Below are 17,612 nucleotides of genomic sequence, written 5' to 3' on the forward strand. Positions count from 1 at the left end.
GCAAGGTGGCTTCTCAGTTGTGGCAGTCTGTGGTCATTGAAAAGGATTGGGTGGCGTTCATTAAGTCAGAGTCTTGCAGGGTAAGACCTTTGTAAGCATCTCCTTTCACCTGGGAAGGCATCAGCTCCAACAGAGGGGTTGATGCCTTTTTCAGGCTCACATAAAAACAGAGGCCAGACAGGATTAAGAGAATAAAAGCAAATATATTTAATGAAGGGCCTTCAGGTACATTAAGGGTAGACAAAGCCTCCCCACAGGGGCTATATCCAAGATGGAAGATGGTCACGAGTTTTTCAGACAATTCTAAGTTTGGTCTATTTATGTATCAGGGATTAATACTCCAATTACAACTTCAGGTAATCAAGTCATATACCCCCAGTTTGCCTCTCCCCTCAATTCATTTCTGTTTATACTTTCTGGGGCCTGGGGCAGTAGGGTGTCCTTATATATATCCAAATATTTCCAAATATATGTATCCAAATATATCCAAACAATTCCTCTCTAGCTACCAGCCTAGTGAGGAATTTTTTTGTCTGAGTAAAATGGGAGAGCAGTAGCTGACAGGCTATGGAGTTTTAGAGTTATACCCTAAAGCAGTACAGGATTTGAAAAATGTAAAAGCTAAAATCCTAAGGCATCAGGGCCACTGCCTTCAGGGAAGAGCTGAGTTGCAGTTGAGAGTTGATTTGTCAGAGTACTGTTGTCTTTCCTCAATTCTGGTTGCTGATAAGCTTGGAAATAGAGTATGTGCTCATTCCACACCTTTGCGGTTCAGTGCTTGTTAAAACTGATGAAATCACCATCTCTTTTATTGGGGTAGGTAGAACTACAGCATTTTCCTGGACATGCTTCCAAGCAAATTTAGAGTGCCTGGTGACACAACACTGTCTGAACTGGTTTTCAGTGCATTAATAAGACTATGGCTTGAATTCTCCCCAGTCAGAATCTACTTGGGGAGTTCAGAGTTCAGTAGTTCTGAATGCTCTATGCCTTTCTGCTTAACTGTTTTTTAGGAAACAAAGAAACAACACCAGGAAATTGTCTCAGTTTACAGGATGCACCTTCTCTATGCTGTGCAGGTATGGTTGCATTTTGTCAGTCACTCAGTGTTAGTGTATTAACTGAAGATGTTTCTTCTGCAGATCTAGTAAGAATTTTGCATGTTTTCGCTTAGAAAACATCCCTCCCATAAGGTATGACAGTTCAAGAACATTTTTAACACTGCTTCTGTAGGAGCAGCTCGGGGTCTCCTGCACAGTTGGGATGGATGGAGACAGAGATCTCTGAGGCCAGGTCGTGGAAATGCAATTTATTGCCAGGGCGTGGGTGCAGAGCCCTGCTGGGAGCTGCCAGCTACAGCTCAGAGCAGGGCCGAGAGAGACAGCAAAGAGAGAGTGAAGAGCAGGAAGAGGAGAGCAAGAGTAAGAGAAGCTTAGAGCATAGAAGAGTGAGCAAGTGAGAGCAAGAGAACAGTAAGAGAGCGAAGTTCCCGTTACAATAGATTAAATAATCTTCTGTGTTGAATATTCTGATTCTCACTAACCAATCTAATACAAGATACAAATCCTATAGCATTTACATACAGCCTATAAGAATCACTACATTGCCATATTGTGTTACACTTTAAGCCCTAAAAGCTACTCTTTGGACCTCTCCTGCCAAGCAGTCAGGGTCTTCTTCTGACTCTTGGACCTGCTTGCTTGGAGAGGGTATTGTTTCATCAAGAAGGGGATTACCTGCTCGGCCACACCATTGTTTTCCTGTTGTTCATTAGCTAGGAGATCTCAAAGGTTGCCTTCATTTCAATCTCGCTTATAGTTTCTATATTCTCAAAATCTTTTGCCAGGCAATCATATTTATAGGGCTTCCTTGTTCCATCCTCACCAACAGCTTCCACTTGGGAAATTGATCTAATTAATATACCTGAAAAATAGTTTGTCAATGTTCTGAAAGACTGGAGCTGCATTCATTCAATAATCTTTTTCTCTCTCTCCCTTTGTCTAGGGTCAAATGGATGAAGATGTCCAGAAAGTGCTTAAACAAATTTTATCAATGTGTAAAAGCCAATCACAGAAAAAGTAAACAAAAAAGCCAAGGAAAACTCCCTATTTTTATTAACCCTGTTATGGTTCTTTTATCTAGATTTGCCTTAACATAAGATTTCAAATTGGCAATTTGCTGCTTTTGTGTTACTGTGCTATTTGTGAGGGGGATATATTTGTCTGTCTGTACCACTTCCATGTGCATTTCCATGTGCAGTAGCTAAACACATGCCTGCTTTTTATACCCAAAATGCAAGTATGTTTTTCAGACTTTTTACATAGGCCACTCCATGTCGTGTTTACCCTGTGAGTACTTTTCCAGCTTCCTCCAACAGCAGCAGGCTAACCATGAGGAAAGCACTGGTGTTGCCTGGGTAAAGCTGAAATTCTCCGTGAGGTCTTCTGTACTGATAATAAGCTGCATCTCGTTGCTGGGTGTGTTTGATGCTGCAGCACTCAGACTGCTGATATTTTGCCACATGCAGCCTTTGGCAGAGCAGAAGTGAACCTTGCAGCAGTGAGCAGGAGTAGATATTTATGTTGAGCCAGAACCTCGAACAGCTACACTTCCTGGTGCAATGTTATTTAAGATTAACACACTAAAACGTGGCTGCCCCAGTTCACCCAATGCACTGAGTACACAAAACCCATGCTTCATAGTTTCCTTAACTACCTGGTAGTGGAATGAAACTATTTCAAAAGGTAAAAGCATTAGTTTATTGAAGTCACATACAAACAGAACTGTCTCTATAAGCAGCCCTTTGTGATAGGTTTAGCTGTCTATGCAAGTGTTGGCCATGAAGCTCAGGAACAAAACCAGGTCATAGACTTTTAGACAAGGGATTCTAGTGAACACAGGATGTTTACAGTGAATGTCAATGCCTCATACTTCCTAACCTCACTTTTGTAAAGATCTTCTCTGCGGTATATTTTTACTGGCCCTCTAATGATTTTTTTTGTAATGAAACCATTTTTTCTACATAATATTTGCATTAAGCTTATTAACAAATATTTTTAGGTAATTGTGTCTTAGAGAGTTTCTTTTTATACCCCCAAGTACTCAGTAATAGTGAAGCATAGTGAAGTGTTTTCAGTTTGTAAGAAATTTGTATGGAATAATAGACCTGTCTGTCAGTGTGGTCCAGACAGTTAAGTGTAAAATTCAGCCTGCTGTTCCAAAAAAATTTAGAAATTATAGGTAGACAACAGCAGGAGGTGTCAAAAAATTCTGTATGTTGTTTCTAGAGGCTATGGGCATCAATAAAGCCTTTATCAGCACTTCTGCATTTAAAGTCAAATAAAAATGCCTGATGTGGAATAGAATGAAACTATGGAAAAATGTTTTAAGCACACACTGCACTTGAGGGTACAACCATTTTAACAAGCTTGCGGCTTCAATATGGTATTGTGGTTTTTTTTTATTCTATGGGGATATGTCTCTATTAATAGAGAAATCTTTCAGAGCTATATAATCTATTAAGTTTATATAAAGTCATAATATGACAGGAGTCAGCAGTGCCTCAGGCTGACTGAACTCATAGTGCACTTATATCAGATAATTCCTAACTCTGGCAAAACTAAATGAATTTTAAAAACAAAAAGAAAAACACCACCTTCGCATCAGTTAGACCTTGGTGTTACTTTTCTTGAGAGGTTTAACTAATGCCGTCTAATTTTGAACAGTATTTTATAGTTAGACAGCTTTGAAAATGCTCCAAAGAAATGTGAAAAAAATTTTGCTGCATCACTTCAAAAAGAACAAAATTTTAAGCATGCTAATGCTGCAAGTATAAAACTTGATGAACCATTTTGTAAGTTGCCTGATGGATTTAGTCTTCTACTTTGGTTTGGTTTGTATATTTATTACAATTATCTTTGTGGAATATTGGAAATTATATACTACAGCATAACAAGTTTCTTTATATGTAATTGACAAGAAGTTTCCTCATGCAGCAAATAAACTATTTCCTTCTTTTTTTCATTTTTGTCTTCATTTATTTTTTGTATTGATGGAAATCTCACTACACTGTTCTAACATAGTACACGTGTTCTATATCTCCTGTTTAAATGGATGACCCAAGAGCCAGGTTTTCCTCCCTGAAACTGCATCTTCACTATTCACTATCTTGATCTATGGTGTGAAATAAATCCAGTCCAAACCCCACGCAGTGAGTTTTGCAGATAATGCCTTCTATCTCGTTGATAAGTTTGTAGCCATTTCTCACATGGACATCCTGCTAGAGGTAATACAGGTTTCCCATTTGCCACTGGATTTATTCCAGCAAAGTTTAAAATACCTTAGAGCTGCAGCACTCATCAGTGATGTCCCACAGTTCTTCAAAACTGGTGGTTCTCCATCACTTAGCACTTCACACGCAGAACAGCAATGAGAATATGTCTAAGTGTATGTGCTTATGGATATGTCTGCTTTTTAAACTGAGTTACGCAGTCAGCCCCATTGCCTTTTATCATCTCAGTTTTATTTGAGAAGCTGTTCTATCAGTGACTGATCTTGCCTGAAGGAATTGCATCTCTTGTGATCTCATCCCAGGGCTCTTTAGCCTCTTGTAGCAAATTTCTGTAAGCTGCCCAGCACTGGGTTCCCTTTGAAGATGGACAAGCTGACATGCAGAGTCTGGGCCTGTGGGGTACATCTGCCTAAGCTGCTACTCTGAAACATCCACATCTGTTTCTGGCCTCCTGCATGGTCAGTCCAAACAGCACGGGCAGCATTTTTGTAGCAAATTCCTTTCCCTCTCTCCAGTAACTGCATGAGTACTGGAATAAACTCTTCTTGCCAAACTCGCAAACTCGCCTCACTGCAGTTTTCATACAACAGATATAATTTGGTCAGAGAGCTTGACCATACTGATTCTTCTCATCCACTCTGTGTCCTGTCACAGTAGGGAATGGTGACAAATGATGGTTGCAGGCTTCAGATGGAATTTGGGAGTAGACAACATCCTAGATCTGCATTACCACCTTTTGCTTCTTTTTTTTCTTTTTTTTTATTTTTTTGTATTTGTCCCTTTCTCTTGCTGTGTAAACTAAGGGCAAGTTCCTGTAAACAGGTGTTGCCCTGGTTATTTATCATCTGGCTCTCACAGGGCCCTCCTTTTACCAGCACAAATTGACATGAGAAGATAGTGGAGGGTGAAAATGCGGAAGATCTCAGCAGCAGTCAGAGGATAACTTTTTTACAGTGTGCCTTGTGTCCTTGCTGGACAGATCTTTTGGCTGTGGCAGCACATAGTGATAGGCATAGCCAACACCTGAGCACAGGGGTCATTATCCTCTGAGATGAGTCTGGGTTCCTGGGCACATTGCATAGCAGATTTCCTGCTGGAGCCTCCTGGGTAGAAGCACAGGTAGAGCCAATCTTGCCCCTTGCTGGCTGAGCAGGGGGCTCAGGGGGGGCAGAATGACCTGCTGATTGCCTTCCCACCTCTCCTCAGGGCAGCTCTGTGGTGATGTGATGTGCTGTGTGTCAGCATAAGACAGCAAAAGCCCAGGGAAGACCACGCTGCTCTGTGCTGTAGCAAACCACACACAGGGCCCCAGGAGAAGCAGCCAAGAAAGGGCCAGTGGAGAAGCTGGCAAGAAATCCCTTGGCAAATACCATTTCACTATATGGAACTGTTAAAGCCCACTTCATGTTTTGTGAGTTTGCCTGAGAATAGCTGGCTGGGGGGAAGAGGTAGGTGGGGTGTCATTTCAGTGCTGGGTGATTCAGAGCTACATAATCATGTAGCAATAGGTACATTATATTTACACCACAAATTGCTCTCTGGAGGGGTCTGGCAGAGTGGGGTACCAACCTGGAGTGTGCAGGAGGATAAGCCAAGAGGCTGGAATACCACATGGGAGGAGAGCTGACTGATGGCACTGGAACAGGGGTCTCATGTGCCCTTTGCCTGTCTGACCTTCCCCGGGGAGGCTCTTGCTTGGGGCAGCCACACCAAAGCATCCTGGAGCTCTCTTCGCACCAGTGCCAGCCCTCATCTGAGCAAGAGGCTGGCACAGAAGGCAGAGGAAATCTGCTCTCAAATGTGGCAGAGACCCAAGTGCTGCAGGCAAGAATCTCTGTCTCAGGTGGTGTGGTCAGGCCTCCCAGTGCAGGGCAGGTCCTGGAGAACAGGCAGCCTCCTGTGGCTTTGGATGTCTGGGGGTCAGGGCCTCAGTCTGCTGCTTGGGACCCAGGCTGCAGAGCAGCTGTGCCTGTTGGGGAACTGTGTGGAAAATCTCTGGGGGGGTTAAGTGTGGAGGTTTCAGAGTAGCACAGGCAGATGTGATGTACCCCAGCACATATTTCAAAGTCACAGCTGTAACACAGCAAATTTTTTCAAGCAAATAGAAATTGGTACAAGACTTTTAGGACAGTTCAGTGATCTAAATCATCTATTAACTGTGGTTTTGGTCTGCCACAGAGTACTGAAATTTAATGTCAAAGCACAGTGCAAGAGTTTGAGTACCTTGAAACCTTCATCTATAACACCACTTGGTTCTGCAGCTATGGGTCACTGTGTGTGCTCATGGGTGCTCCCCAGTTCTCAGCAGAGCATTTCAAAGAAGTGAAGTTTCAAATGCTTTTCTCCATCCCTGCCTCCTCCTCTCTTTGGATCCTTCACGATCCTTTTGAACATAAGTAACAGAGACACTAGGCACAGACTAGAACCGTATTTTGTTTTGGTTTTATATCTGTGTTTCTCAGGCAGTAACATATTCATTCTCCTCAACAGTCATTTCCTAAAAGCCCCTGTCTTAGAATTACAGTGGTAAATTGGAGCTGAATAAAAATCAGTGATTTAGTGTCTACTAATTTGAAGGAGCTTGAGTTAAAATTTTTGTAACTACAGAACAGATCTACCAGTCAAGTCTGCTGCTGGCAAGAAAGTCATGTACCTTACCCAACAACTGTTAATTAGATTCCCCAGGCTTCGGTACTGTGTGACAAAAAGTCTTCTTGGAGAAATGACAGCCTCTGTCACATCAGACACAGTGGTGGCAGACTGCATGGACTGCATGGACTGTCACTAACGTATGACTCCTCTGATGACCATTTTTTGCCTTTACACAAAGCAGCAAAAATCAGCTTGCTTTTAGCCCTGCTGGTGCCAGTCCCCAGTCCTGCAGGTGGCTTTGGGAGGGTCTGTTTTGTGGTACCACCCTTAGCTCCTGGGGCATTTTAGGGTATTTCCAAACCTTTGGCTGCCCTGACAGACTCTTAATTGATGAGTTTAACACAGGTTAATGCAATCATTGGGCTTTCAGTCTATTATTTTAAAAGCCTGCTCGTATGCTGATCTGTCCAGATTCGCAGTGTTGGCCCTCTTTGTACATTTTCCAACAGCCTGAAATGCTCAGACAGTTGGTAATGGGGCCTCCTACCAGCAGCTGAAGATTGGAAACAGGCACATCTCAGTGACATCATCTCCTGCAAGGGGCTCAGGGCTGGAGCCCACGGGTGTCTGTCTGTCTGCTCCTGCCTGCCTGGCTGGGCCCTGCACACTCAGAGTGTGCTGGTGTTAACTCTGCCCGGGGAGGATGCTGTACCTGGCACCCTGCTGGTACCCTCAGGACAATGACAGTGCCTGCATCAAAACACCACTGTGCCTGTATGGGAAGCTCTGTTGCTCCGCTGTAGTCACTTTTCCCTTTGGGATTAGCCAAAATGCTCCTTAGTGATGGCTGGGCTCGAGCTCACAGCACTCTTCCTGCATTCCTTGTGGTAGAGCAGCAACAGTCCCCACATGCTGCGCATTCAGAAGCCCTACCCAAAAATGTTTGGATGCATTTGCCTCTCTGTAAACACTCTACTGCCCACCAGGAGTCATCCCCCAAAGAGTCTGGGGAGCAAAGGGGGGGTGCTGGATTAAACTGTATTTTCCAGACAAAAAGAAAAGAACTCAAAACATTCCTGAGAAAGCAACCTGGCATTCCTTCCCCTCGGAGCCTCCCTGGCAGCTGGAAAACTGTAGGGAGTGACAACTCAAAGCAGAAAGGTCTGCACTGCCCCATTCCTAGAAACAAATTGGATTCTTGCTGTTCACAGTGCTGCTCCCAAAAAAAGTGGCGCTGCGTTCAGCAGTTGGTGGGGCCACAGCTGGGTGTGAGCACAGCTGGACAGATGTTGCAGAGCTGGTGCACATGTACCTGTGAGGAATTCCAGAGCCAGGCGCCTGCAGGAAGGTCCCGGTGGGAGGGCAGGTGCTCCCCTGGCTGTGCCGCTTCTGCAATTGTCCCCTAGTGGCGCTGCGTTCAGCAGTTGGTGGGGCCACAGCTGGGTGTGAGCACAGCTGGACAGATGTTGCAGAGCTGGTGCACATGTACCTGTGAGGAATTCCAGAGCCAGGCGCCTGCAGGAAGGTCCCGGTGGGAGGGCAGGTGCTCCCCTGGCTGTGCCGCTTCTGCAATTGTCCCCTGGGCAGGCCAGCAGAGTTTCCTCTGCAGATGCTTTGGCCGGGGTGGGGGGGGTCTAGCACCGTGTTTCCTTGCGAATATCTGCATAATTAAAGCTGACCGGGATCACCCAGGCTGGGTTGCAGGATGGAGGAAGAGGAGGTGTGAGCTCTGTGCTGCTCATGCCTCTCTGACAACTTTTCTGGGAGCTTTTCTGGTCAGCTTCAGAGAGTGACTGCTTGCAGTCACAGCCTGGATATACCCCAGCTCCTCCAGAACCTGCCCCATGCCAGTAGTTAGTTAATAAGGAGAGTAAACGTGTTTGGCCAGCTTGTTGTCCAGAAAAAACCAGATTCGTTTCCCAGTGGGCAACAAGCAACTAATTACACACTCAAGAGAAACACTGATTATTTATTCAGTGGCACAAGCCTGGGTACTCAGTGGTGTTCCGCAAATCAAGCACACCAACTCTCAAAACTTTTTACTATTTATACACTCTGGTGTTAAGGAAACTCCCCAGTCAGGCCATTGTTGAGCCTCTGGCAGTCACACTCCCAGTGCCAGACTTTCACAGCTGGGACTGAATCTCCTTCATAGCAGGTGGCTCCAGAGCTGCAGCTGACCCTCAAACGCTCTGCTCACCGTCAGACCAGGTCACCTCGCTGGCTCCACCCCAGGTTTCCCATGAAGGATTCTCAGACATCTCATTCCACAAAGCTGTTATAGATGGTTACTGAGATGATGTTCTCCCCATAGTTCCCTTTCCCCCCCCGTATTGCTGCCATCAGACAGCCGGGGTTTTCTAGAACAGGGATAAAGAAGGCTGCACGTGTCCCTTGTACGGGACAGCTGGGAATGGAAAAGCTTGGTGCTTAGAGGGCACGGCATGGCAACACCTGACCTCCAATCAAGGTGCAAGAAAGCAATCTCCACCGATAAATGGCAAAGAACAGCTGGCTGACAGACTTTGGGAGGGGCCAGGGCTGGCTGATGAAACCCCAGGTTATAAAAGACTGAGCGTCCATCTTGAAGATTACCCAGTCGTGTGGTATTCACGAGGCCACTTCTGAGCACTGAAACTTTTTCCTTATGTAGTTCCTTGTTGTATTTTTCTCAAGGTTTGATAAACCTTTTTAAATTTTCAAAGTGAGCAGTTGTTTCTCACAAAGCCATTTATTCACGGTGCACTTACACAGAAACAGCTCATGCTGATGCTTTCGAGGAGGGACCCCCAAAAAAGGAACCTCAGGGAATTTTACACCCTGTCTACCCAGGTGCAAGTGTAGCTCTTCCTCTCCAGTCGGCACATGCCACCCGCTCCATGTCTATTCACCCAGCTGGCATCACCCGTCTTCATCTCTTTTGTTATCCAAAATGTCTGCAATTGCCGGGCCCTGCTGTGTCTCCCCACTCACCCTGCTGGTTTCACCGGGCTTTGTGCCCTCTGTAAATCAATCACAGGGCTGGCAGTTCACGGCCTCCTGTCTCTGGGCTCCCACGCAGAGCTCAACCTGCGCTGCAAATTCAGCTTGCAAACACAGCTGCCTGCACCAGATGTATCCCTCAACATTAGCAAACATAGCCATTAATGTCCATGGGCTACAAGAGACATTGTTCTCTTATTAATCAGTATTCCATCTTCTATCAGTTAATGATTCTCTTAGTTCTTATGCTAATTAGTCTGCGAACCTCAGTCTTCATCCTCTTTTGACGTGGTGCGCTATGAGTCACTCAGTCATGATTTCTCCCCGCTGGAATTCTTTTTACCCACTTGCAGTCAGTTTCAGCACAGTTGCTGAGTTGGCCTTATTAGTTTCTTCCTTATCTTGGGAGTTCTGCCATATGTCCTTGTGGCTTTAAAGTTCTGCATTCTTTGTGTCTACCTACTATCCTTCTTCCCAAGCTTTGTTAACCTCCCTCTAGGTATGAGATCACTGAAGCTTCACAAGGCAATTTTGCCAACAAGCAATTTATCTTTCCAACACCTGGACATAACTTACGGCTTGTTAGCTGCTTTCTGTTCCATGGATTAAGTCTCTTTGTGGTTGATTAGGGGTGGAAGTGCCTAATTAGGTGGAGTAGTTCCACCCGTCCCTTACCTTGCAAACCCATTACTGCACTCCACTGGCATTTACAGGGTAAAATCCAAACATATGTTCAGGCAGATTTCTTATCTCAGACCTCCAGCTTTCCGCTCACTTGCTCCTTTTTGGTCAACTCCATGGCCCCATCTGCACTGGAACGGGTAGGAGGCTGTTCAGTTTTCCATTGAGAGTTTTACTCCACACACAGACACAGCCCCCCACCCACTACCCCACCTCAAATGTTGATGCCGTGGGGGTGAAAGTGGGAGTGAAATTCCCATTGTCTCTCTGCTCAGATTTTCAATGGAATTATAAAAGGGAAGCTTTTCCTGGGCAATGCAGCTCTTTCTGGACTCCCCTGGATGCATTCCTCCAATACTTACACAGACTGATGTTCACAGTGGTGGTGGACATTCAAACCCACTTCTCGCTTCTGTGGGAGTCTATTACTCCACGGAAATCAGAGCTGTGTGGGGCACCCGACCGCACCTCCCTCCAACACTCTCTGCCTGAAGGAGCCCTAGCAATTAGCTGCAGCAATGCTAATGCAGTGCCCTGTTATGCTTAGACCCAGCTAAGGGCAGAAGCAGGGCAGAAAGAGGCAGAACCCACCTCTTATCTCTTCCATTTATACCTAAGCAGTCCTGGCCCCCTCAAAGAGAGATTCACATAAAAACGAATTTTCTCTCAACAAGAAGTCATCAAGTGACTATTCTGTAATAGCAGCGTTTTAAAAATAATTCTGTATTTGTTCAGTTTAATGTTAGTGTTCTTTAATGTCACTGTTCAGCAAAAGCACTGCTTCGTGCTACTACACACAGTTTCTAAGTATTTATTTTGGTAAGACCCACCTACTGGATTCTTCAAGATGCTACAAAATGAGGTTAAAAACAGACACCTACAGGAAACAGCATATGGCTTATCTCAGCTTTTCCAGCTGCTCCACTAACCTCACTAAAGACTCATCTAGTCAAGTATACAAGAGTACTATTTCCTTGTAAATCCATCTGTAAATAAATAATAAACAACTAAACTAAATAAAAACTAAACCACCGATTCTTTCCCACCACTAACTTTGAAACAGATATATAGAACTGAATTCCCCCTGGAGAATTTTGTGCTTTACAGATTGCAATCATTGTAGAAAGCCAAGGAGACACAAAAATTCAACACGTTGGGAGGCAGGAGATAACAGTAGCACCAGCACTGTTGGTGTTTTGTTGCATAAAGATTGTCAGGAGCCAAAGGCATTGTTTTGACTTCTGGAATCTTTAAAGACTGGTGGGGAGTCTGGGCCTATTGGCAGTAGTTTTCTGGTAGAATCAAAGTGCCTTCTTGAAAACCTGCGGTCAGTTCCTGCTCTGAAAATCACAAAATAATTGGAGGGGAAATCACTTGCCGGTTTTGTGGCCTCTGGATGTGGGATGCCCACAGCCCCCAGTGCTGCCCATCAGAGCTGCCAGGCATCCCCTACCACGGCTGAAGGCACTGGTGACAGCTGCCAACCCAGGAACTGGTTGACTTTACAAGACAAGTAATTCTCAGTACTTGCATGCACCATTTTAAGAAAGCAGATGGGCAAAATCTGAGTTATGACAAGCCTCTTCTGTGACACTACAAAAAGAAAAAAACATGAGCTGAACATTTCTTTTGCTGCAGGTTTCCTGTAGTCTGCAAGGGGAAAGGTCTTGTTAAATAGCAGAGACAAAATGTACTAAAGGTAACCTGAGTTCTGGATCCATGCAAAGTGTAGCAGGAAATCCAGTGCAGCAGAATTTAAGTAACTTACTAGGTCAAAAAGATGCAGTGCCCTTTTAGTTGCAATCCTCCTCCTCAACCTTTTTATTTTACTGTGTTTGAATGCAGAAGTGTGATTGAATAGAACAGATGGATCCTAAATCAATTCACTGCCTTTCAGCACCAAGGCTGTGGCCCAGATTTCCCATGTTCTTGTCTCCCTAAAACCATATCCATGAAGTCAAAAGTGCACAAGCACCTCCCTACCTCTGGGAGCCCAGGCCAAGACTCACCCCATCTGGGGTACAGACATTAACTCCTGCACAAATCATATGTCTCTTTAATATCTAATACTAAATGCAAGTTATTTTCTGGTATTTTGTGGTGTTCTAACTTCTAAGGGTATTGCTTCTATGGTTACGGTTGGTAGGCCACAGATGAAATCATTAGAAGTACTATTTCAAGAAAGAACACAATGCAGCTGTAGGCAATTATATAAAAATTCAAATGTTAAGCCACAATTCCTGAACACAATAAAAGAAACTTGGATATTCTAAAATAAATCACACCAAGAAAGTGGTGTGCTCTACTTAATTTTTATCCTGTCACCCAGGGATTATGTAAATCATCCCTGATACTCAGTAGTCAGGGATAGTATTAATAACTCCCAATGAGACCATAACCTTTTTTTCATTGAAGAATTTGACACAGTAAGCCAGAAGGAAGTTTATTTATACTTGTCTTGGGTATATTTTAGTTTGGAAAAAAGACCCAGTGAATAAGAGTAATTTAGAATATTATGTTATTTAGAATATATCTATGTCAGCCTTGTAGTTCAAAATTTGTAATTGTTTATAAATTTCAAACAAATAACTTTATCGTAAACTTTACTGCAAACTTATATTGCAAACTTTATTGTGACAAATGGATGATTTGCACAAAAACCAACAAAAGTGAACAGATAACACTGTGTATTCCAAAAGTATACTCTTGCTGGCATAAGCAGGAGGTAAAAAATTATCCACAAAAACATTTTAAAATAAACCCAAAGGATTCTGCTGACTTGTGAAGCAATGAACTTGGTAACACGTGAACACTGTTTTCCATAGAAAACAAAGCAAGACCTCATCTGACAGACAACAAAACTTGACCAGAGTATAAAGCTGCAGAAACCACCTGGAGATTGCTGACTCTGAGCACACCCCACAGCAGAGAGGCAGGCAGGGCTCAGTGTCTGTGTGTGATCTGCAGACTCTGCATCCAGTCCAGTCCTGGCTGCTCCAGGTACTTCCCCTTCTGAGCAGGGTCCTTGGTGTGAAAGGACAAGTGGACTTTTACCTAAACAGAGACCACCTGCTGTTCTGCAGGTGGGACACTGCAGAAAACCGCCCAGGAACCACACTTTCTTGCCACTGAGCACGAGGTCAGCCCCATTTTTAGCAGATTTGAATACACCACTCCATGGGACACAGGCAGATACTGCCCTGCTGCAGTTCAGCAGTGACTCCTGTTGCTGGAAAAAGGCCACTGAGAAGGCAGACGAAATTCATTTTCAATATGAAACTTTTCTCTCTTATGATTCTTAACACCACCAGTAGAGAGCAGCAGAGTAGGAACAGGGACATGAGTACACAGAAGCAGCTCAGCCGCAGCATTCTTGCAGATGTGTAATAAACTATTGACCCAAAACAAGGATGTTGCCAGGACAGTTGTGAGTAATGAGTAAGTAAATCCTGGCTTCTATATCAATTTACCAATTCAACATCGGTTTGCAGACAAAATGGTAAATTGGTGTCAGATGGAATTCCAAGGAATTGAGTTATATTAAGAATTAATCAAGATGAGGAGAAGCCTAGTGGCTTCACTGACAAAACATGTCAGCATTTGCCAGCAAGAAACCACCTGCTGCTATTAAGAGATCTCTTTGAAAATGTTGTTCTCTTTGAAGACAAATTTGGTTTTAAGTCACTGAAAGTTATCTGGCCAATATACAACTAGTATTCAGATTTTCCCCTGTGTAATTGCTTACTAGAAGCCAAAGACAAAAAAACATAGCACAAACAAAAATTCTTGGAGAACACTGCAAAAAACATCAATGTATTACACAAACAGTACTTTAACATCTGTGTTGGAAGCAGTGTCTATAAGACATCAACTCCCCTTTCTGCTTTTTCAGCTTCAGTTTGAGTCAAGGCTAAGAAACGTTTGCAGTGGAAGAAAATGAAAGTTTTCAGCTTCCTTATTCCAGAGTTAAAAAATAAAGACAATATTAACTCTATCAAACTTTACAGCTTTCATTTAGTTTTGTAAAAAAATATAATATTTGATATAACAAAAAATATATTACAGATGCCAGCACACAACACCTACAGTTCTGCTTCAGTCACGTTCTCATCAGGGCAACAATAGTATTCCACAAAACAGATCTGTCCATCTTCATTCCTAATCATGTACTGCAGTGAAAGAAATCCTTGAGCATCTGTTCGAATGGACACTTTGCAAGACAAAGCCAGTGCCTTTGTGGATGGTTTAAGCAAAGAAATCTTGTACCTGAAGGAGAAAATGTTATTATATATTATTTCAGTAATATGAAAAAAACACATTGTGCAAAGAGGAGCTGAACCATTAGTCATAAATAAAGACCCAGAATAAACAAAAATCAATTGGGAACATGCTTATTTGCTCTTTCCTTTTGATTACAGACACAGCCTTTTATCAGATGGGGAGTATTTTTGCCCCCCATACTAATAAAATAAATGTCACAGCAATGCAAAAGCAGTTTTTAAACTTCCCATCAAGAATGCATGACCTGGCACAGAGGGCATCAGTCACTTTCTGACCTGTTTGTCTGGGTCTGGTTACAGTGGAATGCTTCCATCAAATCAGAGTCCCTAGGGTAGTCTAGATGTGCACTTCCAGCATTTCCAAAAGTGGATAACCTGGAAGACAAAAAGCACACCTCAACACACCTGATGAGAGCTCTGTAAAAACTCACCAAAATGAGTCATTGTACATATCTCATGACTGTTTCACAAAACCCTGCTGTTTGTTTCACTTTATTTACTCAAAAATGCTAAACTGTCCACACCAGTGTCACATTTACGAAGTTGTCAAAATACTCATTGCTAATCAGAGAACACACCTTGATTTGCTATACTCATTACAATTCTTCCTGAAATGAAGGAATTAATTCTAAAATAGTTCCCCTCTCTCCACTGTGAAAACTTCCACTCCTCACCAGCCAAGGCAACCAATTCAATTTGAATTGAAAGGCATTTCTAGTACCTGAAGTAGGGTTTATCTGGAGACATGGTAATCTGCAGAACCTCACTGGTCATGTCCAGTTCAGCAAATGCCTCTCGCAGTCCCTCCGACTGCAGGATAATTTTATTAACAACCTTTGTACTGCAGAAATCAAAATCTAACAACTCCTCAGGTTCTTGAGTGTTGATTTTGCACACTGTTACCACTCCTCCTTCTTCCAAGAACAGCATCAGGGGATACCCATAACCACGGTAACACAATCTAAGAGCCGTTGATGTTCCTGAAAAAGATAATTAAACACACATTTTGCAGAGACCATAGTTAGGGCATTTGATCACTTTAGAAAACTCACATTTTTCTGGCACACGGGCCACAGATCAACTTTAGTGCTGCCTCCCAGATACCCTCTGAAATGCTAATGGTTATGCAGTATAATTAAATTACTTGTGTGTAGACAACTCAAATCCAAATAATTTCAACCACCAGACAAGAAACACCAGATGTGACAATTAAGACATGCAACAAACAGTTTAGAGGAATTGGAAAATCCTCATGGTCCTGTGGCTCTCTCTGGCTCACATCGTCCTTCCTTACTACTCTTGTTACTTGTGCAACTCAAACTGAAGCTAATGCAGCTGAGCTTGTGCTGTGGTCACACCCTCCTGTGGCAGGTTATCACCACCTGAACCTCTGGTTTCCCAAAATCACAGTGCTCTTGAGTACACTTGATTTAGATCTTTAGGTCAGCCACAACCAAAACTGTGGAGGAATGACGAGCTTAAGGCAGAGCTGCCCAGAAAGCTGCCATGGTATCACTCCATGCCACGTGAGTACACATCCTGCAGCACCCACTCAGCCTCCTGTGGATTCATGGAAATATACCACACCTGGCAAGGAGCTGGTTCCAAAAATGGTGAGGCAGTCCAGAAGAACAGACAAACTGATCCGGAACGTCACAGACTCCTCCTGAACAGAAAATTCCTGAAAAATTTCTGCCTGTAAGTTAAGGAAAAGAGATGAAAAGTTGGGAGTTTCTGCAATTATTTTACAGCTTAAACTTCAAGGTTTCCCATCCAGAAATCAGTGCAACACAAAGTGATTTCTACATGCAACACAGCATTGATTATAGAAATATGGGTCTTCATCCTCAAAACTAGGAAAACACAATCAAACCACACTTGAAATCAGGTAAGATGGCATAAACATGAAATTCTAAATACTTGTCCATTATATCTATTATGGTTTAAGTACAACCTACAAATAGTAAAACTAGAGCTGCTTACTTCTGGAGCTAGAAACATTCATGGAACTGTACAATGTATCACCCTTCTCCAGTAACAATTCTTACATTTTTATGCTCAGGGCATGAATAAGCATTCCAAATACTAGAAGGACATAAGAACAGATCAGAACAGTGACTTCATCACTCTGAAATATGTGCTGAGTCCTGCCTTTGACTAGTCTGATAGGGATAAACTGCTCCTTGTTATCCTGTCTGTCACTGGCACTCACTGCTTTGTGGCACCTACAAGAACGGAGTGTCTCAGAAATAAAGCAGGGTGGCATGAGCTGCTTTTGGAAAAGTAATTTCATATTTTCCTGGCAACAGCACAACCATCATTAATCAAGTGTCTGTGAATCTGTACTCTTTCACAGCTGACCTAAATCCAACCTTTTAGCTTTGGGATGAGCTATAGCTCAAAACACTTAAAGAGGGATACTATGAGCACTTGCTGTGCAACTAAGCACAGCACAGCCAGAAGGAGCCGTGAGTTTGGCAGGCACTAATACATTAGAAGAGAGTGCAAACCCACTACCCTGTCAGGTGCTTGCTCAGGGATGTACTGGTGCAGGGTTTGGAATTCCAGCAGCATGGACACCCATAAACAAGGGCAGCTTCACCATGGCCCTTCCTCCATGCCTCCTCGCCCGTGTCCCGGTACCTGGATGAAGGCGTTGGCCTGGATACACTTGGCATCCTCCACGGTGACGCGCAGCCCGCTGGCCGTGGCGAGGCAGGTGGCGTGGTCCTGGAAGTGCACGGCCCGCAGGAGGCTGGACAGGTGCCGGGCATTGTCCAGGCTGG

At 43.6% G+C, this 17,612-nt stretch overlaps 2 protein-coding genes across 3 annotated transcripts in view; one reads left to right on the forward strand and one right to left on the reverse strand.

Moving 5' to 3' along the window:
* The window catches only part of RAI14 (retinoic acid induced 14), a 75,696-nt gene extending 71,673 nt beyond the window's left edge, over positions 1–4,023 (forward strand). For both annotated transcript variants that reach the window (XM_031061134.1, XM_031061135.1), the window contains 2 exons: positions 1,014–1,079; positions 2,005–4,023. In XM_031061134.1, coding sequence (XP_030916994.1) covers positions 1,014–1,079; positions 2,005–2,082 — 144 coding nt within the window. In that variant the 3' untranslated portion in view covers positions 2,083–4,023. The remainder of the gene's footprint in view (positions 1–1,013; positions 1,080–2,004) is intronic.
* A 9,119-nt stretch (positions 4,024–13,142) lies between these two features.
* Positions 13,143–17,610, reverse strand: RAD1 (RAD1 checkpoint DNA exonuclease; the record flags this gene model as incomplete). The annotated part of the gene is made up of 5 exons (XM_031061140.1): positions 13,143–14,812; positions 15,103–15,201; positions 15,548–15,806; positions 16,414–16,522; positions 17,470–17,610. Coding segments are annotated over 5 exons (792 nt in total), but the record flags the coding sequence as incomplete, so codon positions are not given.
* Positions 17,611–17,612: the final 2 nt, after the last annotated feature.

Source organism: Geospiza fortis, unplaced genomic scaffold (assembly GCF_000277835.1).
Source record: "Geospiza fortis unplaced genomic scaffold, GeoFor_1.0 scaffold163, whole genome shotgun sequence".
In the NCBI taxonomy this organism is placed as follows: domain Eukaryota; kingdom Metazoa; phylum Chordata; class Aves; order Passeriformes; family Thraupidae; genus Geospiza; species Geospiza fortis.